Consider the following 27,410-nt stretch of genomic DNA (forward strand, 5'->3'; position numbering starts at 1 on the left):
AAAGTTTGTGCAAGCCTAGAAGCCTGGGGCCTGGGGTATATACACCCAGGTCATCGGGACAGTAGGTGGGTGGGTGTGTCAGTAGGTGGGTGTGTGTGTGTCAGTAGGCGGGTGGGTTTGTCAGTGGGCGGGTGGGTGTGCCAGTAGGTGGGGGGTGTCAGTAGGCGGGGGGGTGTCAGTAGGTAGGTGGGTGTGTCAGTAGGCATATGAGTGTGTCAGTAGGCGAGTGGGTGTGTCAGTAGGCGGGTGGGTGTGTCAGTAGGTGGATGGGTGTGTTAGTGGGTGGGTGGATGTGGCAGTAGGCGGGTAGGTGTGTCAGTGGGTGGATGTGGCAGTAGGCGGGTAGGTGTGTCAGTAGGTGGGTGGGTGTGTTAGTGGGTGGGTGGATGTGGCAGTAGGCGGTAGGTGTGTCAGTAGGTGGGTGGGTGTGTTAGTGGGTGGGTGGATGTGGCAGTAGGCGGGTAGGTGTGTCAGTAGGTGGGTGGGTGTGTTAGTGGGTGGGTGGATGTGGCAGTAGGCGGGTAGGTGTGTCAGTAGGTGGGTGGGTGTGTTAGTGGGTGGGTGGATGTGGCAGTAGGCGGGTAGGTGTGTCAGTAGGTGGGTGGGTGTGTTAGTGGGTGGGTGGATGTGGCAGTAGGCGGGTAGGTGTGTCAGTAGGTGGGTGGGTGTGTTAGTGGGTGGGTGGATGTGCCAGTAGGCGGGTAGGTGTGTCAGTAGGCAGGTGGTGTGTCAGTGGGTGGGTGTGTCAGTAGGTGGGTGTGTCAGTAGGTGGGTGTGTCAGAAGGTATATTTAATAATGATAAAATAGTTAGGTGTGGGTGTGTCAGTAGGCGGATGGGTGTGTCAGTGGGTGGGTGTGTCAGTAGGCGGGTGGGTGTGTCAGTAGGTGGGTGTGTCAGTAGGCGGGTGCAGTACATACATGACACATGATTGTCGGTGGATCTGTACATTACAGGCTAACTCAGGCATGAAGCTGTGGAAGAAGCGCTGGTTTGTGCTGTCGGACCTGTGTCTGTTCTATTACAGAGGTGAGTGTTGCGTCTGTCTCGGCCCAAATGCTCAGAAACAATTGCAGGTTCCAGCCCTTCTGCCCTTTGGCCTTTCTAGTTAAAGTGACTGCAGAGCTGAACATCTTGTGGTTTAACCGAGAGTCCGAAGCCCTGTGATTGGCTGATTCCTAACGACAGCTTCTGTCTCATTTACATTATTATTTCCTGTAAATAGAACTGCGGGGACACCCCTTCAATTAGTGTGTGGTGGTACTTCCCAAATTACCCTGTGCTCCCCTCTCCCCCTGGTTTGGTTGGTGCCAACCTCTCACCCCCATTCTCCCAGCAATTGGCCCGGGCTGGTATTATTAGAAATGTGTGCTGGGGGCATTGGCCGCTGCTTCTCTCACCCACTCTTTTTGCTTTGGCAGATGAGAAGGAAGAGGGGGTACTGGGGAGCATTCTCCTGCCCAGCTTTCACATATGTATGATAACCCCCGAGGATCACATTAACCGCTCGTTTGCCTTCAAGGTGAGTCAGTGGGACAGTCTGTATTATAATAAGGGCCACGCAGTTTCCTAAGGCAGGTTGTGGGGTTCCATATCCAGAACTGGGGGTCCCAGTTACTATGGCTTTGCTTCTCCCCTGGGGACAGTTAAAGGGGCTCTGCTGTTGGGGGGCAGAATACTGTGGATGATAATTAACAGTTTGTAATGACTTATACATTTCCTAATAATCCTTAAAATATCTTCCTCCCCCCCCCCCGATCCCCTTCTTCCCTTATGTGCTGAGAGCTTCATCCAGGTTAATCTGCTCCTCTGCAAATATACAAGGTGAGTACAGTCCGTTCCCTATGTATTCCCCCCCCCCCAGTGTTACCCCCACACCCCATTGCTGCACTCTGTTCTATCTGAGCCACTCTGATTGGCTGATATTAGACTCTGGGGGCACATACGTGGGCATGGTGCTGGGATTAGACTGGGGGCACATACGTGGGCATGCTGCTGGGATTAGACTCTGGGGGCACATACGTGGGCATGCTGCTGGGATTAGACTGGGGGCACATACATGGGCATGCTGCTGGGATTAGACTGGGGGCACATACGTGGGCATGCTGCTGGGATTAGACTCTGGGGGCACATACGTGGGCATGGTGATGGGATTAGACTCTGGGGGCACATACGTGGGCATGCTGCTGGGATTAGACTGGGGGCACATACATGGGCATGCTGCTGGGATTAGACTGGGGGCACATACGTGGGCATGCTGCTGGGATTAGACTCTGGGGGCACATACGTGGGCATGGTGATGGGATTAGACTCTGGGGGCACATACGTGGGCATGGTGCTGGGATTAGACTGGGGGCACATACGTGGGCATGCTGCTGGGATTAGACTCTGGGGGCACATACATGGGCATGCTGCTGGGATTAGACTCTGGGGGCACATACGTGGGCATGCTGCTGGGATTAGACTGGGGGCACATACGTGGGCATGCTGCTGGGATTAGACTCTGGGGGTACATACGTGGGCATGCTGCTGGGATTAGACTCTGGGGGCACATACGTGGGCATGCTGCTGGGATTAGACTCTGGGGGTACATACGTGGGCATGCTGCTGGGATTAGACTCTGGGGGTATATACATGGGCATACCGCTGGGATTAGACTCTGGGGGCACATACGTGGGCATGCTGCTGGGATTAGACTGGGGGCACATACATGGGCATGCTGCTGGGATTAGACTCTGGGGGCACATACGTGGGCATGCTGCTGGGATTAGACTCTGGGGGTACATACGTGGGCATGCTTCTGGGATTAGACTCTGGGGGCACATACGTGGGCATGCTGCTGGGATTATACCCTGTGGGGGTACATACGTGGGCATGCTGCTGGGATTAGAATCTGGGGGTATATACATGGGCATACTGCTGGGATTAGACTCTGGGGGCACATACGTGGGCATGCTGCTGGGATTAGACTGGGGGCACATACGTGGGCATGCTGCTGGGATTAGACTCTGGGGGTACATACGTGGGCATGCTGCTGGGATTAGACTCTGGGGGCACATACGTGGGCATGCTGCTGGGATTAGACTCTGGGGGTACATACGTGGGCATGCTGCTGGGATTAGACTCTGGGGGTATATACATGGGCATACCGCTGGGATTAGACTCTGGGGGCACATACGTGGGCATGCTGCTGGGATTAGACTGGGGGCACATACATGGGCATGCTGCTGGGATTAGACTCTGGGGGCACATACATGGGCATGCTGCTGGGATTAGACTCTGGGGGCACATACGTGGGCATGCTGCTGGGATTAGACTCTGGGGGTATATACATGGGCATGCTGCTGGGATTAGACTCTGGGGGCACATACATGGGCATGCTGCTGGGATTAGACTCGGGGCACATACGTGGGCATGCTGCTGGGATTAGACTCTGGGGGTATATACATGGGCATGCTGCTGGGATTAGACTCTGGGGGCACATACGTGGGCATGCTACTGGGATTAGACTCTGGGGGCACATACGTGGGCATGCTGCTGGGATTAGACTCTGGGGGCACATACGTGGGCATGCTGCTGGGATTAGACTCTGGGGGTATATACATGGGCATGCTGCTGGGATTAGACTCTGGGGGTATATACATGGGCATACTGCTGGGATTAGACTCTGGGAGCACATACATGGGCATGCTGCTGGGATTAGACTGTTGCGTGACTGTTCCATTCTCTCTTTTTTTATGTGATGTTTTTTCTCTTTTGCAGACACATGTTAGTTTGTTACAATGATGAAATGTCATTTCCAATCAGGCAGCCCACTCCAACATGAGGACCTATTATTTCTGCTCAGACTCTGCCAAAGAAATGGAGCTGTGGATGAGAGCCATGACCGATGCATCACTTGTGCACTCAAAGCCTGCAAACAGGTACACTGCCCCCCAGGTGCCACCCCTACCAACCACAACAGACCCGTGTGACCCCAATCCTGTGTGTGAGATCCGGGCCATTATATCTGCTACAGCTCCCCCTGCCCCTGCCATGGGATTTCTCTGGGAAATATTCTGGGATGTTTGTGGTGCCCCTGAATTTAAAGACATACGAGACACAAGTCTCACCACATTTGTCACCACAGTCACCATAACTATGTGCCTCGGGGTACGGCTCCCCACATTGGGTTAATTCTGTATAAATAGAGCCTCACTCGTTTCTTCCTAATGTTCACCCCAGCTGTATCGCCTCCTCCTGCGGCAAAGCTTCTTTAAGGGGGGCTTGATTTTGGGTTAACCTTATTTGTACCTCCTGTTTTGTTGTGCAGGGTGGAACCGATCAAGTGTGAGAAAGTTGCCCCCCCAGAACTGAACCACGTTGCAAATCACAGGCTGCTGATCAGGCCGGAAGCCAACAATAACCAGAGAAACACAGAGCTGAGCAGACTTGTGGGGAAGAAGTCCCTGGAGGCGCAGAAATACGGGTTCCAGCAGGGCGAGAAGCCCTTAACCAAAATAACCAGTGGGAGGCCGGGCATGTCGGACTATGAGACCCTGCACACAGTCCAGTACCGCTCAGCACACATTAATGGACCTGACCACCATTTCTCTGAGCCGGACTCTGCTGACCCGCACACAACTGTCACGGGCAACATGGAACCCGAGCGGATCATGCAGAGAACTAATTCACTGTTGCAGTTGGGACAGTGGATCCGAGCCCAGAGAGATAAGGAGTTCGAGGGCGAGTCGAGAGGGTAAGTGTTGCCTTTAATCCACAATGTGCTTTATATGGTGCCAGGGGGGAAGCAATAACAGAAAGTCCATTTTGTTTCCCTGCAGTGTAATGTCCTATCAGACGTTGCCCAGAAATATGCCCAGCCACCACATGCAGACACTGCCACGTTACCCAGAAGGCTACCAGACTCTCCCGCGGCAACCTAAAGCCCGGCCAGAGAGCCTGTGCAGCACCACCGGATACGAGCAGAGCTTGGGGTCCATGAATGTGACTGGCGAGGAGAAGAGGAGATCCATTCGGGATGATACCATGTGGCAGTTGTACGAGTGGCAGCAGAGGCAGTTCTACAACAAACAGACCACTATTCGCCGACACGGATCCCTCACCAGCCCCAAAACCATGATCCACATATCCGACCAGACGTTACAGTCCATTCCCATGTCTCCTTCCCACGGCTCCATCTCTGGGTACCACACGTATTCGCCCCATCGCTCCTACAGGTCAGAGGTCTCCTCACCCGTGCAGATTGGGGACATTACTATTGACCGCAGGCACAAGGCTTTCTCTAATAAGGTAACGGTCTCCTCATCTGCCCCTCAGGGGTTAATTCTCTCTTCTTCTGGGCTTTCCAAACATGGCTGCTGCCTTGCCTCTCCTTTAGAAATAAACATGGCAGCTGTCTTGCCTCTCATTTAGAAATAAACATGGCTGCCGCCTTGCTTCTCCTTTAGAAATAAACATGGCTGCTGCCTTGCCTCTCCTTTAGAAATAAACATGGCTGCCTCCTTGCCTCTCCTTTAGAAATAAACATGGCTGCCGCCTTACTTCTCCTTTAGAAATAAACATGGCAGCTGTCTTGCCTCTCCTTTAGAAATAAACATGGCTGCCGTCCTGCCTCTCATTTAGAAGTAAACATGGCTGCCGCTTTGCCTCTACTTTAGAAATAAACATGGCTGCTGTCTTGCCTCTCCATTAGAAATAAACATGGCTGCCTCCTTGCCTCTCCTTTATAAATAAACATGGCTGCGCCTTGCTTTTCCTTTAGAAATAAACATGGCTGCCACCCTGCTTCTCATTTAGAAATAAACATGGCTGCCTCCTTGCCTCTCCTTTAGAAATAAACATGGCTGCCGTCCTGCCTCTCCTTTAGAAATAAACATGGCTGCTTCCTTGCCTCTCCTTTAGAAATAAATATGGCTGCCGTCCTGCCTCTCCTTTAGAAATAAACATGGCTGCTGTCCTGCCTCTCCTTTAGAAATAAATATGGCTGCCGTCCTGCCTCTCCTTTAGAAGTAAACATGGCTGCTGCCTTGCTTCTCATTTAGAAATAAACATGGCTGCCTCCTTGCCTCTCCTTTAGAAATAAACATGGCTGCCTCCTTGCCTCTCCTTTAGAAATAAACATGGCTGCTGTCTTGCTTCTCCTTTAGAAATAAACATGGCTGCCTCCTTGCCTCTCCTTTAGAAATAAACATGGCTGCGCCTTGCTTCTCATTTAGAAATAAACATGGCTGCCTCCTTGCCTCTCCTTTAGAAATAAACATGGCTGCCTCCTTGCCTCTCCTTTAGAAATAAACATGGCTGCCGCCTTGCTTCTCATTTAGAAATAAACATGGCTGCTGCCTTGCCTCTTCTTTAGAAATAAACATGGCTGCCTCCTTGCCTCTCCTTTAGAAATAAACATGGCTGCCGCCTTGCTTCTCATTTAGAAATAAACATGGCTGCTGCCTTGCCTCTCCTTTAGAAATAAACATGGCTGCCGCCTTGCTTCTCCTTTAGAAATAAACATGGCAGCTGTCTTGCCTCTCCTTTAGAAATAAACATGGCTGCCGTCCTGCCTCTCATTTAGAAGTAAACATGGCTGCTGCTTTGCCTCTACTTTAGAAATAAACATGGCTGCTGTCTTGCCTCTCCATTAGAAATAAAGATGGCTGCCTCCTTGCCTCTCCTTTATAAATAAACATGGCTGCGCCTTGCTTTTCCTTTAGAAATAAACATGGCTGCCACCCTGCTTCTCATGTAGAAATAAACATGGCTGCCTCCTTGCCTCTCCTTTAGAAATAAATATGGCTGCCGTCCTGCCTCTCCTTTAGAAATAAACATGGCTGCTGTCCTGCCTCTCCTTTAGAAATAAACATGGCTGCCGTCCTGCCTCTCCTTTAGAAATAAATATGGCTGCCATCCTGCCTCTCCTTTAGAAATAAACATGGCTGCCGTCCTGCCTCTCCTTTAGAAATAAATATGGCTGCCGTCCTGCCTCTCCTTTAGAAGTAAACATGGCTGCTGCCTTGCTTCTCATTTAGAAATAAACATGGCTGCCGCCCTGCATCTCATTTAGAAATAAACATGGCTGCCTCCTTGCCTCTCTTTTAGAAATAAAAATGGCTGCCTCCTTGCCTCTCCTTTAGAAATAAACATGGCTGCTGTCTTGCCTCTCCTTTAGAAATAAAAATGGCTGCCTCCTTGCCTCTCCTTTAGAAATAAACATGGCTGCTGTCTTGCCTCTCCTTTAGAAATAAACATGGCTGCCTCCTTGCGTCTCCTTTAGAAATAAACATGGCTGCTTCCTTGCGTCTCCTTTAGAAATAAACATGGCTGCCAGCCTGCTTCTCCTTTAGAAATAAACATGGCAGCCTTGCCAGTCTATAGAACTGCAGCCGTTATGTTGCCAGCTTCATGCAGTCTCAATGTCTTATTATTATTATCATCATCATTATCGAGACTGTACAATCCTGGGGCCCCATGTAACCATATCAGTAAGTGAGTGGCTGCAGTACCAGGTGTAAAATCTATGATAGATTTCCATTTATCTAACACATGAACTGTGCCCATAGTGTGCCAATGTAAATGCGTCTGTGCCCGGCCGAGCCACTAATAGAGACAAATACTCTGCATGGATGTGCCAGCTGTCTAACCACAGATGCCATCTTGTGTTTCCATAGCATGCCTTTGTGCCCGACAGGAGGTCCCTGCCAGCAGGAGTCAACCTACATCCCGTTACCCCGCAGGGTCTTCAAGGCAAAACTGTGAGTGATTCTTCCATTCCTAATAATGAGACTTCTGATTTGCTGCCTGTCTGACTCTCACTGTGATTTGGGGGGAGCCGCACATGGGGTTTGAGGAAAGTAGCGGTATAAAATGGTAAAGCTACAACATGGGCCTAGTGATAAGCAGACCCTGAGCATATATATATATATATATACTGTGTATATATATATATATACATGCATGGTCCCAGTGCAGTGGGTATGTGGGGGTTCACTAGTGTTCCCAGTTGTGTGAGGGTCTTTGCTGCAGGATTGTGGGGTCCCATTGACTGTGGGTGTCGTTTGGGTGCAGCTGGAGGAACTGACCCTGATGCTGATCAAGCTGAGGAGACAGCAGGCAGAGCTGGGCAGTATTCGGGAATATACACTGGCACAGCTCATGCGACTCAAATCCTTCTGCAGTCCCAAGGTCAGAAATGAATAATAGAAATGTCACCTCATCAATCCCTTCCATCTTCCTGAGTTTCCATGAAGCCTTTGTCACTGGATGGCACCCGCTGGTCCCTGGTATCTCTGGGGGCAGCCGAGTTTGCCCGTTGCTACACAGTATTACATACAAATGGGCCAGTCAGTGGAAATGTCTTGTTATTGTTACAAGCAAAACCTAACTGTAAGCCCTTGGGGCTAGACACTGCTTAAATGAGGGGCCAATGGCAGCTTTGCCCCAGGGATCAGTTGCCCTAATAGTCCCAGTAGCCTCACCCTGAGCCGCTGCATTGCACTTCATTTCTGTGGTAACTAAAACATTGGGGTGAGTTCCCCTTTACTCGCATTATCTCCAGCCAGTTCAGTCCATTGTCCCTCAAAGGGTTCGTAGTTGTACAAGACCCGTGCCATCCATCACCCTCATGCCAGCGTCTCCTTCTGTGCCCAGTCACGTCTCGTATTGACCAGAGTCTTGGCCTCTGATTGGATTTGGGGCTGATTCCTTAGTAAATGTTTATTTTACTGATGGGAATGATCCTCCCTTGTTGTGCTGTTGGCACTGGGCAAGGTTTATCCAGGGTGGATGAAGAGACACTGGTGCCATTGTTCATTTTCAGTTTGATCCCCATTAGAAACCATGTAACCTGCCTCTGCACTGCTGGTTCTCCATACTCACAATTGTAGCACAAACAAGAGTGAATGAATGTAGCAAACGGTCTTTTCTCTCTTACGGATTCTCTGTGCTCTGTTCCCTAATGCTGCGCTAGAATGAGATCCTCTCCCACCATCTCCAGCGGAACCTCATCTATGTGGACCAGCAGGTGGGCACTGCCTGTGATTGGCTGCTGTGTGTGGCTTTGTGTGTGTGTGTGTGCAAGAGGGTGTATGTTACTCTCAGAATCATACAGGCAGCTTTATTAGTCCTTCTACTTGTGAGTGTGATAGAGCAGTTAAGAGTGTAAGCTCACTGGGGCAGGGACTGATAGGAATGATGTACACAGCGCTGCTGAATATGTTGGCGCTATATAAATATAGGAGAATCAGTGCAGTGGCCCCTTCATAGTATGAGGCCTGGCACATTAGCGCTGATATGCCAACAAACCTGCCAGGCCAATAACAGCGTTCTAGTTACCCAGAATGCCCAGTTACTATGGCAACATGACAGAGGCCCAGTAGCCAATCACAGCTAGATACAGACTGTCATTTAATGTGTGTGCAGCATCTCTCTGAGACAGGGTGCCCAGTCCTGCGCATACATATGGACACACTGCATCACATGGGCTCTAAACTCCAATGGATCAGGTCGGGTTACCCAGTATGCTGTGCTTCTTAGTCTTCATTTACCAATGCTCATGGGAGATTTACTCGGCCATGGGCCTAAAAGTTTGGTGTTCTGTGTTAGTTCTGTGATATTGCCAACTACTGCCTCAGGGGTAATACCCTCTTCCTTTATCTTTATTCCACCCTACTGATATAATGCCAGGGTAACGGTGCCATACTGATATAATGCCAGGGTAACTGTGCCATACTGATATAATGCCAGGGTAACTGTGCCATACTGATATAATGCCAGGGTAACTGTGCCATACTGATATAATGCCAGGGTAACTGTGCCATACTGATATAATGCCAGGGTAACGGTGCCATACTGATATAATGCCAGGGTAACTGTGCCATACTGATATAATGCCAGGGTAACTGTGCCATACTGATATAATGCCAGGGTAACTGTGCCATACTGATATAATGCCAGGGTAACTGTGCCATACTGATATAATGCCAGGGTAACGGTGCCATACTGATATAATGCCAGGGTAACTGTGCCATACTGATATAATGCCAGGGTAACGGTGCCATACTGATATAATGCCAGGGTAACTGTGCCATACTGATATAATGCCAGGGTAACGGTGCCATACTGATATAATGCCAGGGTAACTGTGCCAGGGTAACTGTGCCAGGGTAGTTGTGCCCTACTGACTTTACCCTGTGCTCCTCCTTATCTGCACCAGATGAAAGAGAATGAGCCTTTAATCACTATGGTTCACACCATGATTGAGAACTCAGCGCTTAGACCTCAGCTGTTCCAACAAGTAAGCTCCTGGGCCCAGTCCCTTTCCCTAATCATGTGCCAATGCCTGGCTGCTGGCTTATGTTTGGACCCCTCATACACCCACATTCATCCCTCTCTTATGTGTCTTGCCAATGGCTGTGTGCTCGTGAGCATGGCTTCTCGCATTGCCCCCCACAGCATGGAGCTGGCCTATGGAGAGCAGCAGCAGAGCCAGTCTCAGAGCAGTTTGAGTGATGAGCAGCTTTGTATCTGAACGTCTAACCCATCAGCAGTGAGTCTCATGTCCTGTGTGCAAAGCCAATGGCAGCTCCTCCCATTACTAAAACTCCCAAGTGCTTTGGAAACGGCCAATCAGCTGCAGAATCATCTGCTCTCTGTACAGCTACTCCAATATTATGTGCTAACGAACCAATCAGGATTGAATCTCGGCTGAGCTGGTGACCTGATGTGCAACATGTGACCTCTGGGGGTGCTATTGCTATAATTATATTTTTATTATTATTGGTGTCTGAGTACTTTACCTGTTGCCCCACGCGCTATTGCCTCTGGCTCCCTGACATGTCGCCTATTTAGTGTCTGCTTCCTCTTAGCAACGGGATATTTAGTGTCTTCTTCCTCTTAGCAACGGAGTATTTGTCACAAGCTTCCCCAGACATAAAGCAAATATCCTATTGGCCCTCTCTGACCAACCAACAGGTGGTTTACATGGCAACAGTTTCACTGTGCCCCTCCCCCGGCCACACCCCCACGTCTCTCTACCTGCATTCAGTTCAGTCCATGCTTTGCTTTACTGTTCATTTGCATGAGCTCCTCCCCCATGTGAGCCCCTCCCCCATGTGCCTCTCTGCTTTGTCACGTGACTGGATGGAGGTGCCACATATTCACAGTGAGTCCATTGCCTCCCAGTTGGAAGGGGGTGTAACACAAAACTCACTGTGTCCTTCCTATGTCTCCTGTGACCATGGGAAATGGGCCTGTGTTTTGGTACCATGGGGAGGAACACAGCCTGTATTAGCTGGGCCTTGTGGGTATTTGTAAGGGAAATTCACAGCCAGGTCCATGTGATGCTACAATGGGGAGGAACACAGCCTGTATTAGCTGGGCCTTGTGGGTATTTGTAAGGGAGATTCACAGCCAAGCCCATGTGACGCTACAATGGGGAGGAACACCACGTGTATTAGCTGGGCCTTGTGGGTATTTATAAGAGAGATTCACAGCGAGGTCCATGTGACGCTACAATGGGGAGGAACACAGCAGTAAGGGAGATTCACAGCCAGGCTCATGTGACGCTACAATGGGGAGGGATCTTGATGCTGCAGGGGAGTGCATTTTGGGAAAAGAGCCTATCTGAAGCTTTTAGGGTTCAGCAGGGGACAAGGAGCAGATTTATGAGGCAGGAATATCCAATGTGTGCTAATGGATTGCCCACCTGAAATGGGGGCCACACACACACCCTGTATTAACCCCCCCCCCTCTCGCCAAAGCCCAGAGCGCATTTCTGACTAACGCTAATGTTTTATAGATTGCGCAAGATGATGGTCGCTCAACGGCGTATAAATACCGATCAGAAGAGCTGGACATCGATGTAAGTGACTGGGGCAAATGCAAAGCAGGAGGGCAGGGAGGCTGAAATTACAGAGGCAGTGATTGGAGCACAAGGAGGAAGGAAGTGCAGAATTACAGAGGCAGTGATTGGAGCAGAAGGAAGTGCAGAATTACAGAGGCAGTGATTGGAGCAGAAGGAGGAAGGAAGTGCAGAATTACAGAGGCAGTGATTGGAGCAGGAGGAGAAAGGAAGTGCAGAATTACAGAGGCAGTGATTGGAGCATGAGGAGGAAGGAAGTTGAGAATTACAGAGGCAGTGATTGGAGCAGAAGGAGGAAGGAAGTGCAGAATTACAGAGGCAGTGATTGGAGCAGAAGGAAGTGCAGAATTACAGAGGCAGTGATTGGAGCAGAAGGAAGTGCAGAATTACAGAGGCAGTGATTGGAGCAGAAGGAGGAAGGAAGTGCAGAATTACAGAGGCAGTGATTGGAGCAGGAGGAGAAAGGAAGTGCAGAATTACAGAGGCAGTGATTGGAGCAGAAGGAAGTGCAGAATTACAGAGGCAGTGATTGGAGCAGAAGGAGGAAGGAAGTGCAGAATTACAGAGGCAGTGATTGGAGCAGAAGGAGGAAGGAAGTGCAGAATTACAGAGGCAGTGATTGGAGCAGAAGGAGGAAGGAAGTGCAGAATTACAGAGGCAGTGATTGGAGCAGAAGGAGGAAGGAAGTGCAGAATTACAGAGGCAGTGATTGGAGCAGAAGGAAGTGCAGAATTACAGAGGCAGTGATTGGAGCAGAAGGAGGAAGGAAGTTGAGAATTACAGAGGCAGTGATTGGAGCATGAGGAGGAAGGAAGTTGAGAATTACAGAGGCAGTGATTGGAGCAGAAGGAGGAAGGAAGTGCAGAATTACAGAGGCAGTGATTGGAGCAGAAGGAGGAAGGAAGTGCAGAATTACAGAGGCAGTGATTGGAGCAGAAGGAAGTGCAGAATTACAGAGGCAGTGATTGGAGCAGAAGGAGGAAGGAAGTGCAGAATTACAGAGGCAGTGATTGGAGCAGAAGGAGGAAGGAAGTGCAGAATTACAGAGGCAGTGATTGGAGCATGAGGAGGAAAGAAGTGCAGAATTACAGAGGCAGTGATTGGAGCATGAGGAGGAAGGAAGTTGAGAATTACAGAGGCAGTGGTTGGAGCAGAAGGAGGAAGGAAGTTGAGAATTACAGAGGCAGTGATTGGAGCAGGAGGAGAAAGGAAGTGCAGAATTACAGAGGCAGTGATTGGAGCAGGAGGAGGAAAGAAGTACAGAATTACAGAGGCAGTGATTGGAGCAGAAGGAGGAAGGAAGTTGAGAATTACAGAGGCAGTGATTGGAGCAGAAGGAGGAAGGAAGTTGAGAATTACAGAGGCAGTGATTGGAGCATGAGGAGGAAGGAAGTTGAGAATTACAGAGGCAGTGATTGGAGCAGAAGGAGGAAGGAAGTGCAGAATTACAGAGGCAGTGATTGGAGCAGAAGGAGGAAGGAAGTGCAGAATTACAGAGGCAGTAATTGGAGCAGGAGGAGGAAAGAAGTGCAGTATTACAGAGGCAGTGGTTGGAGCAGAAGGAGGAAGGAAGTTGAGAATTACAGAGGCAGTGATTGGAGCAGAAGGAGGAAGGAAGTTGAGAATTACAGAGGCAGTAATTGGAGCATGAGGAGGAAGGAAGTTGAGAATTACAGAGGCAGTGATTGGAGCAGAAGGAGGAAGGAAGTGCAGAATTACAGAGGCAGTGATTGGAGCATGAGGAGGAAGGAAGTTGAGAATTACAGAGGCAGTGATTGGAGCAGAAGGAGGAAGGAAGTGCAGAATTACAGAGGCAGTGATTGGAGCAGAAGGAGGAAGGAAGTTGAGAATTACAGAGGCAGTGATTGGAGCATGAGGAGGAAGGAAGTTGAGAATTACAGAGGCAGTGATTGGAGCAGAAGGAGGAAGGAAGTGCAGAATTACAGAGGCAGTGATTGGAGCAGAAGGAGGAAGGAAGTTGAGAATTACAGAGGCAGTGATTGGAGCATGAGGAGGAAGGAAGTTGAGAATTACAGAGGCAGTGATTGGAGCAGAAGGAGGAAGGAAGTGCAGAATTACAGAGGCAGTGATTGGAGCAGAAGGAGGAAGGAAGTTGAGAATTACAGAGGCAGTGATTGGAGCAGAAGGAGGAAGGAAGTTGAGAATTACAGAGGCAGTGATTGGAGCAGAAGGAGGAAGGAAGTTGAGAATTACAGAGGCAGTAATTGGAGCAGAAGGAGGAAGGAAGTTGAGAATTACAGAGGCAGTGATTGGAGCAGAAGGAGGAAGGAAGTTGAGAATTACAGAGGCAGTGATTGGAGCAGAAGGAGGAAGGAAGTGCAGAATTACAGAGGCAGTGATTGGAGCAGGGTTAGGGCACACACACTGCACCGTTAATGCCCCAGCGTGTCCCTATTGTTACTCCTGCCCCTTTCACCCCATTTGTTTCCCCCTCAGGCCAAGCTGAGCCGTTTGTGTGAACAGGACAAATTGGTTCAGGCCCTGGAGCAGAAGCTGCAACAGTTGCACAAGGAGAAGGTGAGTCTGTGTGTCTCTTGTGTCCCCTGCAAGGCACGTGACTGTGTTTGGGCCCAATATTAAACTCCTCGTTTTTCTGCCGTTAGTTGACTCTGGAGCAGGCGCTGCTTTCTGCCAGCCAGGAGATAGAACTAAATGCCGACAATCCGACTGCCATACAGAACGTGGTGCTACAGAGAGACGACCTGCAGAATGGACTGCTCAGCACGTGTCGGGAAGTGTCTCGCGCTACTGCAGTAAGTCATGGACTTTACTCCCATGTGATGCAGTGAATGACCCCCAGACACATTTCTGACCTGTTGCGCTTTCCGTAGGAGCTGGAGCGATCGTGGCGAGAATACGACAAGTTAGAGCGCGATGTGACTGCGGCGAGGAACCAAATGCGGGAGCAGCTGGATCGACTGGGAGGGGTGCAGGTAAGTGCTTAATAATGGGAGCTCTCTGATTTCCAACTCAGCACTTGCAGTTGGTCGCTTGCAGAATTGATCACTATTTTCCAATAATCTTTTTATCATTAGTCCCTGATTTGTTACTGAATCCACTCCACAAAAACAGGGCCCCCAGAGAGCAGCCATCGCTCATGTGTATTGCGACTCCGTGCAATTTGTAACGATTTGTCGCAATGAGCTGTTTGTCACTTGCTTCCATAGAGCGAAACGGGGGGGATTCAGCGCGCCCAGATGCAGAAGGAAATCTGGAGAATTCAGGACGTGATGGAAGGACTCAGCAAGCGCAAGCAGCACAGAACCCAGGCCGGTAAGCTCGCTCCGATTGGCTGAAATCTGTGAGATGATGGGACAGACTGTAGGGCAATTGGGAGATAGACGGTAACCCTTTGTTACCCAGGAGCTGTAGTGCAACAATAGAGGGGCAGATTGGTGGGAGTCTTTATTAGGGAACTCCCTGCACGTATCCTGCTTATTACTTTATCCTATCAGAGGGGTTCCTACATTACCCTGTGCCAGGAATAAGCCCTCTGCATGGGAATCATGGGAAATTTATATTTCTTCCTTCCAGCAGCTGAATCCGAGTCCCACGCGATTTCTACGGGAAACAGCGCAAACGAGGTGAGGTTTTGGTTTTTATTGGGAACTAGCTAATTACTGTACGCTGCTAATTCTCATTAACAAGAGGCAGAGCCTTGATCCAGTTATGGGGGCACCAGCACCCCCAGTTCACACTCTCAGGGGTGGGAGGCAATTGCTCATTGGAGGTCCCTATAAAGCATCATGTGATCCGTGAAATGAATGTTAAGCTTAGTGACCACCAGATTCATGGGTAAAGCAGCTCGTGAGGCCTGGATTACCTGAAAGGGGAACTATCAGGAACATTTAAATTTAATATAAACTTCCTTATACTGAAATAAGAAAGTCTCTAAATACAATCAATTAAATATTCTGCATTGTTTCTGAAATAATCAAGTTTATCTTCACTATTCCTCTCTCAGCATCTGTTTCTCTTCATTCTCTCTTCATGCGGCAGTTGGGTGTCAGATATTCACTGACAGTTACATCCAATATATCTTATAGGGATGTCTCTCTACATGCAGAATTTGCGCAAAAAGCAGTTATTTTGTTAGATTTTGTTTGTACTGGAATCAGTTGAGTGAGCTCTAATTCATCTGCTAGGAACGGAGCCCCCCTATAAGATATATTGGATGTAACTGTCAGTGAATATCTGACACCCAACTGCCACATGAAGAGAGAATGAAGAGAAACAGATGCTGAGAGAGGAATAGTGAAGATAAACTTGATTATTTCAGAAACAATGCAGAATATTTAATTGATTGTATTTAAAAACGTTTCTTACTTCAGTATGAGGAAGCTTATATTAAATTTTCACGATAGCTCCCCTTTAAGGTGCTGTTTGGTTGCTAGGGTCACTGTCCCCAGCAACCAGAAAGCCGGCTGATGCAGGGTAAATGATGTAACAATGCACTTCTATAGAAAGATATTGGAAGTTAAAGGAGAAGGAAAGCTACTGAGGCAGTTTACTGCCGATAGATTAACCACAATAGTGCAAGCTAGAATGCTATATTTATTCTGTAGAATGCTTTACCATACCTGAGTAACCAGCTCTAGAAGCTGTCTCTGTTTGTTTAGGATAGCAGCTGCCATATTAGCTTGGTGTGACATCACTTCCTGTCTGAGTCTCTCCCTGCTCACTCATAGCTCTGGGCTCAGATTACAGCAGGGAGGGAGAGAGGAACAAACTGAGCATGCTCAAGCCCTAGCCCTGGAGGTTTAAGCTGAAAACAGTTAGTCTGATACAGAAGCCCATGAGTACACAATAGAAGGAAAGAAATGTGATGTTTGACAGAGGACTCTGGTTACTGGTGTATTTATACAGATCTTTCTGATAAAGCTCTTAGCCTTTCCTTCTCCTTTAATGTTTGGCCCCTTTAAGCTGGTAACAAAGCGCTTGTGATTGGAAGCTGTTGGTGCGTGGACTGACCTATGGAGATGCAGTAGGTAATCAGGTGACTGTTCTGCCATCCCCAGGAGGAGGTCCCGCCGCGCCCTCCGCTCCCTCGCTCCTATGATTTACCCGAAGGGGCTTCCACAATGCCCCCCATGCCCAGTAAGAGCAGCCCGGCCCTGCTGTGCTATAACAGGGGCCCCATTCATCTCCCTGATGACAAGACCAGCGCCCATGTGCAAGGGTATCAGAGAAACGGATCCTGTTGTGTAAGGGCCACATTCTGCTCACTCCGACCCCATCCCCCCCGACCCCATGGACATTGGCTGCATGACATCATTTGCTCTTTATAGTTTGGTCCCTAGCGGGTGCCATTGTTTGTGGATTCCTGCTGATTGGCCCCTGTAGCTTCTCTGTGTTCCCATTGGTCTGACAGTGACGTGGCTTTTATTTCACTCATGCGCCCCATTTGAGTGTGTACGTGGGGCATTACTGAGCCCTTATTGCCCTCCTCTAGGGGCCAGACTACAGGCTGTACAAGAGTGAGCCCGAGCTGACGACTGTAGCGGAAGTGGACGAGACCAACGCTGATGACAAGAGCGAGGCGGCTGGGAACTTAGAAAGTAAAGGTTCGTCTTGCCCTTTAGGGTGGACATTAGGGCCAGGTTGGGCAATTGAGCGCGTCAGTTACCCCGTAGTGGCGTTTTCTCTTCATTTTAGGGTCACACTATCCCGTGGGGGTCGTGTCCCCAAGAACCAAGTCTCCTCCAATGGAATCCACCACTATCGCTTCCTATGTCACTTTAAGGAAGGGCAGGAAGATGGAGCCGAAAACAGTGAGTGCTTTTATGGAAATCTTGCCCTTTGTTCCGCCCCCTCTGATCAGCACCAATCACGTCGCTCTGCCATTATTTACACTTGGGACAGTCCAACCCTTGTGTTGTGTATGATATTAGGGTGGTTACCCCATTAAACAGATGTGCCTGTGGAGAAGAGGGGATTGACCCCCGGGAGAATAGATGCACTTTAGTGATGGGTGACCTGTGCCCTTTGTTGTTTAAGGATCGGCCGAGGAGTGCGGTTGAACACCTGTGTATAGCGGATACGCCCAGGACCCGTATGACGGTGGAGGAGCAACTGGAGCGAATGAAGAAACACCAGCAACCCTCCCTGCGAAAAAAGCCCTTCAGTTTATTTGGGGCCCCAGAGCAGTCGCCAACCCAGAGCCCTTCCTTCTCCCGGGAGAATTCCCTCAAAATGGTCAGTAAAAACCGGCCATATTGGCACTGGGAAAGACCTGCCTGATTGGGGTTTGGTTGTTTATACAGAGCTCATTATCTCCATATAACTGGGCATTTACATAATATGTTGCATGAGCCGCTAATTATCCTTCCATCCCTAACGAAGCGACAGTCCTGCAGGGGGTACGTGGGCAGTCAGGAGCGAGAGGAGACTGATGCCACTTCTTTTTCTTTGCAGATTCGCCGGCGGGACGATAAAATATTCAGTAACATTAAAGACATAGAGAACGCGGTGCGAGAAAACTCCACGCAAAGGGAGTCGCCGGCCGAAGAGATTCTCAGACTGAAGGAAAAGGCGGGAGCTGAGAGGTCTGACTCCGACGCAGCCACAGAGGTGATAGACATGAGAAAGCCCCTGGCCTACAGAGCTAACACTCTAATTAGCATGATCAGCGCATTCTGCTGCTTCCATGTAATTCTTATTCTGTGTGCAGCCCCGTGTATACCTAGCCCTGCCCCCAAAGGGGGGTGTAAGCACTAATCTGGGACTCCAGTCAGTGAGTGTGAGTGTGAGTGCGGCACTTCTTGTTCCATTTGTGCAAACAGACTCAGTAGTTCCTGGATTTTTCTCAGGTCGCGGAGACAACCGGGGACACAGGGAATTTTGCTGCATCTGATGCCAAAGAGACGCCGGCGCCGGACCCTCCTGCACTTTATTATCCTGTTGCGTCAATTCACTCGCTGGGAGAAATCAGGTATTTCTGCCCCTCATCAGCACTAGTTCTGTTGTTTGTGCTGTTGCATCATGGGATTGGGGAGGGGTATTTGGGGTCTATGTGCTTGTTGGCATCATGGATTGAGAGGGGTTGAGTATGGGCCTATGGTGCTGTGCATCATGGGATTGAGAGAGGCGGTAGTATGGGGTCTATGTTGCTGTTGCATGATGGGATTGGAGGAGGGGTATAATGGGTCTATGTGCTGTTGCATGATGGATTGAGGCAGGGGTATAATGGGGTTCTATGTGCTTGTTGCATCATTGGGATTGAGGAGGGGATATATGGGGTCTACGTGTTGCTGTTGCAGGATGGGGATTGTAGGAGGGGTATTTGGGGTCTATGTGCTGTGCATGATGGGATTGAGGAGGGGTATTATTGGGTAGTATGTGCTGTTGCATCATGGAGTTGGGGAGGGGTATTTGGGGGTCTAGTGCTGTTGCATTGATGGGATTGGCGAGGGTATATGGAGGTCTATGTGCTGTTGCATGAATGGGATTGAGGAGGGGTTATAATGGGGTCTAATGTGCATGTTGCATGATGGGATTGGCGAGGGGTATTGCGGGTCTATGTGCTGTTGCATCATGGGATTGGGGAGGGGTATATGGGGTCTATGTGCTGTTGCATGATGGGATTGAGGAGGGGTATATGGGGTCTATGTGCTGTTGCATCATGGGATTGAGGAGGGGTATATGGGGTCTATGTGCTGTTGCATCATGGGATTGAGGAGGGGTATATGGGGTCTATGTGCTGTTGCATCATGGGATTGAGGAGGGGTATATGGGGTCTATGTGCTGTTGCGTGCAATTGTGTATAATCCCCTCTTGTTTGGGTTTAGTGGCCAAGTCTCCCCGTCACTGGCCAATCACAAGGTGGCCACCACCAGCATCAGCAGCAACGAGGCCCCGGCACCAGCTGTTCTTTCGCCTTACGACTTTGCTGCGTCATTAGAAGGTGAGTGGCTTCTCTTATTGGTCAGTTTGGCCCTGCAGTGACTGTGCATAGAGATCACATGACGTGTATGGGGTGTATACTGTAGGCTTATTGGCCCCTGCTGCTGTTTGCTGAATCTGGGGGGCTGTATGAGGGGCCCCCAGAGGAGGCGGAGCCTTTGTTCTCATTGACTGTATGATTGTGTCTTGCAGCCGCCACCCGATCTCTCCCAGAGACGCCCACTTTACCTGCTTCACCAGCACAAGCCCAGCTCACCGAAGGCACCCACTTCATGTGTGTATAGGTGCCCCCCGGGTTACAAGGTAAGGACCCCAGAGTCTTCATCTGCCGACTAACCTGCTGTTCATTGTAACTGACCCAGGAAAGTCATGTGATGTCCCTCTGCAAAGAACTGACCAAATGTCATGTGACTTCTCTGCTCACTAACTTCATTTTCTGTCAGATGGAATGAACAGCAGCTGGGGCTCTTGTTTCATATTCATAATATTAACAACCACAAAGTGTTCTGAGCTTTTATATTCCCTAAACAAAAGAGTTGTTTATTTAATCCTTACACGCCCCCCCCCATTGGGTGCTGGTTACTGCAAATACTGTGGTTACTGAGCCTCTTGATACACATGCCTGGTTCTCTGTACTTCCTGCTCCTGGGCTGTTCTCTTTCCCATGGTCAGACAGGAACCTCCCCTGGGTAAGTGAATCCAATCTCCCCCAGTACTTACCCAGGTACAGAGCTCTGGTTCTCTGTACTTCCTGCTCCTGGGCTGTTCTCTTTCCCATGGTCAGACAGGAACCTCCCCCTGGGTAAGTGAATCTCCCCCAGTACTTACCCAGGTACAGAGCTCTGATTCTCTGTACTTCCTGCTCCTGGGCTGTTCTCTTTCCCATGGTCAGACAGGAACCTCCCCCTGGGTAAGTGAATCTCCCCCAGTACTTACCCAGGTACAGAGCTCTGGTTCTCTGTACTTCCTGCTCCTGGGCTGTTCTCTTTCCCATGGTCAGACAGGAACCTCCCCCTGGGTAAGTGAATCCAATCTCCCCCAGTACTTACCCAGGTACAGAGCTCTGATTGTCTCTACTTCCTGCTCCTGGGCTGTTCTCTTTCCCATGGTCAGACAGGAACCTCCCCCTCAGGAATAGAATTCGGTGCTTAGAGACAGCCCTTGTGTGTAATACTGACTTCTGATTGGCTGTTCCCTCTCTTACAGAGCAGACACAACAGCGAGTGAGGATTTGGGCTCGTGGAGCGGTAGCTGTACAGAAGTTTGTAGCCGATGTCACTTGGGGCCACATTTGGGGCCACACTTGGGGCCACTTACATTACACACACACAAAGACATTTTTACTCGTTTAGATGATCGCTGCCCGGGGACGTCACAAACATTCGCCTGCGCCACTTTATTTCCCCGGCAGTTTTATACCCCTCACGTCTGGGACTTTTAACAGCCGATTTGTATAATATATATATTTATATTTAATATGAGCCCCCACGGGGGCAACAGAGAGTTTGGGAGAGAGAGGGGGGCAGAAATGTTGGGGTATTTGATTCTTCCAGGGAGGGGGAGGATGTAGAGCAATAACGGGGGGCGAGTGAATAAATTATGGGCACGACCCTCACCTGGTGTCACATGGATTTAGTTTCATGCAGAATATTCCGATTTCTTTTATAACAGACCAAATAAATGTCCCTCTTGTTTTATTGGCTGCTTGCATCATTTGCATAGACCCGCCCCCTTTTGGCTCAGTTCCAGGTGAATCCGGAGTCGAGTGAAATCATTTCCCACAATCCTTCCTTTAGATCCAACAGAAGAAATGGAGCCGGCACTGGTTCTGACTCTTTTGTTCCTCTGCACCTTTAAGGGACAACAGTGTTGGGCAGATTTACCCTTTAATGATTCTCCCCTGGAGGAGACAGTTGCACAAGTATCACGGGTTTCTATGGAAAGAGACCGCTGGGAGCTTTGGACCTTCTGAACCGACAACTCTCCACCCCGGGGTCTGTCTCACCCCCTCCCCCTCATATGTACAAACTGACTGTTCATGAATTCATTTACTGTCTCACATTATCCCTCTCTGTCTCACTGTCTGTCTCACATTATCACTGTCTGTCTCACAGTATCCCTCTCTGTCTCACTGTCTGTCTAACTCTCTCACTGTCTGTCTCACAGTATCCCTCTCTGTCTCACTGTCTGTCTCACATTATCCCTCTCTGTCTCACTGTCTGTCTCACATTATCACTGTCTGTCTCACAGTATCCCTCTCTGTCTCACAGTATCCCTCTCTGTCTCACTGTCTGTCCCACAGTATCCCTCTCTGTCTCACTGTCTGTCTCACATTATCACTGTCTGTCTCACATTATCACTGTCTGTCTCACATTATCCCTCTCTGTCTCACTGTCTGTCTCACATTATCCCTCACTGTCTCACATTATCCCTGTCTGTCTCACTGTCTGTCTCGCATTATCCCTGTCTGTCTCACATTATCCCTGTCTGTCTCACTGTCTGTCTCACATTATCCCTCTCTGTCTCACTCTCTCATTGTCTGTCTCACATTATCCCTGTCTGTCTCACTGTCTGTCTCACATTATCCCTCTCTGTCTCACTCTCTCACTGTCTGTCTCACATTATCCCTCTCTGTCTCACATTATCCCTCTCTGTCTCACTCTCTCATTGTCTGTCTCACATTATCCCTCTCTGTCTCACTGTCTGTCTCACATTATCCCTGTCTGTCTCACATTGTCCATCTCTGTCTTACAGTATCCCTGTCTGTCTGTCTCACAGTATCCCTCTCTGTCTCACATTATCCCTCTCTGTCTCACTCACATTATCCCTGTCTGTCTAATTGTCTCTCACATTATACCTGTCTGTCTCTCACTGTCTGCCCACTCTTGCTGTCTCTCACGTAGGTTGTCACCTGCCCAGTATTTAAACGGTCTGCCCGGTAAAAATGATGGTTGATCCCAATGTTATTAATAGGGAATAAAGAGAAATATATAGGAAGGTCAGTGATCCCAATGTTATTAATAGGGAATAAAGATAAATATATAGGAAGATCAGTGATCCCAATGTTATTAATAGGGAATAAAGAGAAATATATAGGAAGGTCAGTGATCCCAATGTTATTAATAGGGAATAAAGAGAAATATATAGGAAGGTCAGTGATCCCAATGTTATTAATAGGGAATAAAGATAAATATATAGGAAGGTCAGTTGATCCCAATGTTATTAATAGGGAATAAAATAAATTATATAGGAAGGTCAGTGATCCCAATGTTATTAATAGGGAATAAAGATAAATATATAGGAAGGTCAGTGATCCCAATGTTATTAATAGGGAATAAAGATAAATATATAGGAAGGTCAGTGATCCCAATGTTATTAATAAGGAATAAAGATAAATATATAGGAAGGTCAGTGATCCCAATGTTATTAATAGGCAATAAGATAAATATATAGGAAGGTCAGTGATCCCAATGTTATTAATAGGGAATAAAGATAAATATATAGGAAGGTCAGTGATCCCAATGTTATTAAATAGGGAATAAAGAATAATATATAGGAAGGTCAGTGGATCCCAATGTTATTAATAGGGAATAAAGATAATATATAGGAAGGTCAGTGATCCCAATGTTATTAATAGGGAATAAAGATAAATATATAGGAAGGTCAGTGATCCCAATGTTATTAATAGGGAATAAAGATAAATATATAGGAAGAAAAGTGCAAGTTGTATTGTTACAAAATGACACTTTATTACACACTGAGCAACATAAGGATGGGGGAGGTGCAGCAGAGTTAAAGGAGAACTAAACTATTGTATATAGTGAACTTATTGCAGGAGGCTAAAGTTTGAGCTTGTCAATAGCAGCAATGATCCAGGACTTCAAACTTGTCACAGGGGGTCACCATCTTGGAAAGTGTCTGTGACACTCACATGCTCACTGGGCTCTGATTGGCTGTTGAGAAGCTAAGCTTAGGGCTCGTCACTAATTATCCAGCAGAAAATGAGCTTCCCTGGCTGTAATATAAGCTGATGCTACAGGTTTGCTGATATTCAATTCTGATGCTAATTGCACTGGTTTCTGTGCTGCCATGTAGTAATTATGTGTATTAATTACTAATCAGCCTTATATTGTGACATTTCTATTCTATGTGTACTGTATATTGTGAGTGGCTCCCTAAGCTCAGTAAGTGACAGCAGCACAGAGCATGTGAATCAGTGAATCAGCAGAAAAGAAGATGGGGAGCTACTGGGGCATCTTTGGAGACACAGATCTTTACTGCTAAAGGGCTGTGGTTGCCTTGGGCTGGTACAGAAGCACAAAACATCAAGTACAACATTTCTACCTACTTCTTTACTTAGGCTTTAGTTCTCCTTTAAGTGTAAAGTGTGAGTTTCATTCAATTCAGTTGCAGTCCAGTCCCTTTAAGACTTAACTCTGCTCGATCCTTCCCCTGCCTCTCCTTAGTGAACTCTACCCAATAATACACTAATAATAAAATCTCTAATAATAAACTCCCCAATATCCATTCAGTCTGACTGGGTTTATACTCATGTGTTTTTGTTTTGTGCACTGGTGGTTCTGGCTCCTAATACAATGTAGCTGAAAGCAGCTGATTAACCAAATAAGTGGGAAAAAACTCTGCTTCTAATAGTAGTTACAGCAGGAGGGTTTGCAGAAGAGAGGGGGGCTGTGTGATGTAACTACTTGGGGAGCACTTCCTGTGTGACAAAGAAACAGCAGTGCAGACTTGGTTTACGGCAGGGATTCCAGAGAGAGAGGCAGGATCACTTGGCCTTTGTTAGTGACTTGCAGAAGTGCTGAGTGGGAGGGACAAGAAAACTGAGTGAGAGGGACAAGAAAACTAGGCAGGAGGAGAGTGGGAGGGACAAGAAAACTGAGTGAGAGGGACAAGAAAACTAGGCAGGAGGAGAGTGGGAGGGACAAGAAAACTGGGTGGGAGGGACAAGAAAACTAGTCGGGAGGAGAGTGGGAGGGACAAGAAAATTGGGTGGGAGGGACAAGAAAACTAGGCAGGAGGAGAGTGGGAGGGACAAGAAAACTAGGCAGGAGGAGAGTGGGAGGGACAAGAAAACTGGACGGGAGGAGAGTGGGAGGGACAAGAAAACTAGGCGGGAGGAGAGTGGGAGGGACAAGAAAACTGGATGGGAGGGACACGAAAACTGGGTGGGAGGGACAAGAAAACTAGACGGGAGGGACAAGAAAATTAGGTGGGAGGGACAAGAAAACTGGACGGGAGGGACAAGAAAATTAGGTGGGAGGGACAAGAAAATTAGGTGGGAGGGACAAGAAAGCTGGGCGGGAGGGACAAGAAAGCTGGGCGGGAGGGACAAGAAAACTAGGTGGGAGGAGAGTGGGAGGGACAAGAAAACTGGACGGGGAAGATTGGGAGGGACAAGAAAACTGAGTGGGAGGGACAAGAAAACTGGATGGGAGGGACAAGAAAACTAAGCGGTAGGAGAGTGGGAGGGACAAGAAAACTGAGTGGGAGGGACAAGAAAACTGGGTGGGAGGGACAAGAAAACTAGGCGGGAGGAGAGTGGGAGGGACAAGAAAGCTTGACGGGAGGGACAAGAAAACTGGATGGGAGGGACAAGAAAACTGGATGGGAGGGACAAGAAAACTAGTCGGGAGGAGAGTGGGAGGGACAAGAAAATTGGGTGGGAGGGACAAGAAAACTAGGCAGGAGGAGAGTGGGAGGGACAAGAAAACTGGACGGGAGGAGAGTGGGAGGGACAAGAAAACTAGGCGGGAGGAGAGTGGGAGGGACAAGAAAAACTGGATGGGAGGGACACGAAACTGGGTGGGAGGGACAAGAAAACTAGACGGGAGGGACAAGAAAATTAGGTGGGAGGGACAAGAAAACTGGACGGGAGGGACAAGAAAATTAGGTGGGAGGGACAAGAAAGCTGGGCGGGAGGGACAAGAAAACTAGGTGGGAGGAGAGTGGGAGGGACAAGAAAACTGGACGGGGAAGATTGGGAGGGACAAGAAAACTGAGTGGGAGGGACAAGAAAACTAAGCGGTAGGAGAGTGGGAGGGACAAGAAAACTGAGTGGGAGGGACAAGAAAACTGGGTGGGAGGGACAAGAAAACTAGGCGGGAGGAGAGTGGGAGGGACAAGAAAGCTTGACGGGAGGGACAAGAAAACTGGATGGGAGGGACAAGAAAACTGGATGGGAGGGACAAGAAAACTGGGTGGGAGGGACAAGAAAACTAGTCGGGAGGAGAGTGGGAGGGACAAGAAAGCTGGGCGGGAGGGACAAGAAAACTGGATGGGAGGGACACGAAAACTGGGTGGGAGGGACAAGAAAACTAGACGGGAGGGACAAGAAAATTAGGTGGGAGGGACAAGAAAACTGGACGGGAGGGACAAGAAAACAGTGGGAGGGACAAGAAAGCTGAGCGGGAGGGACAAGAAAGCTGAGCGGGAGGGACAAGAAAGCTGGGTGGGAGGGACAAGAAAACTAGGTGGGAGGATAGTGGGAGGGACAAGAAAACTGGACGGGGAAGAGTGGGAGGGACAAGAAAACTGAGTGGGAGGGATAAGAAAACTGGATGGGAGGGACAAGAAAACTAAGCGGTAGGAGAGTGGGAGGGACAATAAAACTGGACGGGGAAGAGTGGGAGGGACAAGAAAACTGAGTGGGAGGGATAAGAAAACTGGATGGGAGGGACAAGAAAACTAAGCGGTAGGAGAGTGGGAGGGACAAGAAAACTGAGTGGGAGGGACAAGAAAACTGGGTGGGAGGGACAAGAAAACTAGGCGGGAGGAGAGTGGGAGGGACAAGAAAACTGGGTGGGAGGGACAAGATAACTGGACGGGAGGAGAGTGGGATGGACAAGAATGAGTGGGAGTGACAAGAAAATTAGGTGGGAGGGACAAGAAAACTGAGTGGGAGGGACAAGAAAACTAGGCGAGAGGAGAGTGGGAGGGACAAGAAAATTAGGTGGGAGGGACAAGAAAGCTGAGTGGGAGGGACAAGAAAACAGGACGGGAGGAGAGTGGGAGGGACAAGAAAATTAGGTGGGAGGAGAGTGGGAGGAACAAGAAAATTAGGTGGGAGAAGAATGGGAGGGACAAGAAAATTAGGTGGGAGGGACAAGAAAATTAGGTGGGAGGAGAGTGGGAGGAACAAGAAAATTAGGTGGGAGGAGAGTGGGAGGGACAAGAAAATTAGGTGGGAGGAGAGTGGGAGGGACAAGAAAATTAGGTGGGAGGGACAATAAAATTAGGTGGGAGGAGAGTGGGAGGAACAAGAAAATTAGGTGGGAGGAGAGTGGGAGGAACAAGAAAATTAGGTGGGAGGGACAAGAAAATTAGGTGGGAGGGACAAGAAAATTAGGTGGGAGGAGAGTGGGAGGGACAAGAAAATTAGGTGGGAGGGACAAGAAAATTAGGTGGGAGGAGAGTGGGAGGAACAAGAAAATTAGGTGGGAGGAGAGTGGGAGGGACAAGAAAATTAGGTGGGAGGAGAGTGGGAGGGACAAGAAAATTAGGTGGGAGGAGAGTGGGAGGGACAAGAAAATTAGGTGGGAGGAGAGTGGGAGGGACAAGAAAATTAGGTGGGAGGAGAGTGGGAGGGACAAGAAAGCTGGGCGGGAGGGAGAAGAAAA

At 48.9% G+C, this 27,410-nt stretch overlaps 2 protein-coding genes across 24 annotated transcripts in view; both read left to right on the plus strand.

Moving 5' to 3' along the window:
• Nucleotides 1-21,470, plus strand: part of LOC108710689 (pleckstrin homology domain-containing family A member 5) — a 74,580-nt gene extending 53,110 nt beyond the window's left edge. For 3 of the 23 annotated variants that reach the window (XM_041585732.1, XM_041585748.1, XM_041585753.1), the window contains 24 exons: nucleotides 956-1,028; nucleotides 1,421-1,521; nucleotides 3,807-3,922; nucleotides 4,312-4,737; nucleotides 4,820-5,291; nucleotides 7,661-7,744; nucleotides 8,058-8,174; nucleotides 8,959-9,012; nucleotides 10,204-10,284; nucleotides 11,788-11,850; nucleotides 14,308-14,388; nucleotides 14,475-14,624; nucleotides 14,703-14,804; nucleotides 15,039-15,144; nucleotides 15,406-15,455; nucleotides 16,890-17,075; nucleotides 17,324-17,435; nucleotides 17,527-17,642; nucleotides 17,869-18,066; nucleotides 18,286-18,441; nucleotides 18,681-18,802; nucleotides 19,659-19,774; nucleotides 19,966-20,076; nucleotides 20,980-21,470. In XM_041585732.1, the coding sequence (XP_041441666.1) occupies nucleotides 956-1,028; nucleotides 1,421-1,521; nucleotides 3,807-3,922; nucleotides 4,312-4,737; nucleotides 4,820-5,291; nucleotides 7,661-7,744; nucleotides 8,058-8,174; nucleotides 8,959-9,012; nucleotides 10,204-10,284; nucleotides 11,788-11,850; nucleotides 14,308-14,388; nucleotides 14,475-14,624; nucleotides 14,703-14,804; nucleotides 15,039-15,144; nucleotides 15,406-15,455; nucleotides 16,890-17,075; nucleotides 17,324-17,435; nucleotides 17,527-17,642; nucleotides 17,869-18,066; nucleotides 18,286-18,441; nucleotides 18,681-18,802; nucleotides 19,659-19,774; nucleotides 19,966-20,057 (3,174 nt within the window). In that variant the 3' untranslated portion in view covers nucleotides 20,058-20,076; nucleotides 20,980-21,470. The other 20 variants (XM_041585734.1, XM_041585733.1, XM_041585750.1 and 17 more) reach the window with 20 other exon arrangements.
• LOC121401341 (trichohyalin-like) lies at nucleotides 11,863-14,301 on the plus strand. The gene is made up of 3 exons (XM_041585755.1): nucleotides 11,863-12,574; nucleotides 12,613-12,792; nucleotides 12,966-14,301. Exons 2-3 carry the CDS (start codon nucleotides 12,650-12,652, stop codon nucleotides 14,245-14,247), a joined length of 1,425 nt encoding a protein of 474 aa, XP_041441689.1. The 5' UTR covers nucleotides 11,863-12,574; nucleotides 12,613-12,649; the 3' UTR covers nucleotides 14,248-14,301.
• Nucleotides 21,471-27,410: the final 5,940 nt, after the last annotated feature.

This window comes from Xenopus laevis, chromosome 3L (genome assembly GCF_017654675.1).
Source record: "Xenopus laevis strain J_2021 chromosome 3L, Xenopus_laevis_v10.1, whole genome shotgun sequence".
Taxonomy (NCBI): domain Eukaryota; kingdom Metazoa; phylum Chordata; class Amphibia; order Anura; family Pipidae; genus Xenopus; species Xenopus laevis.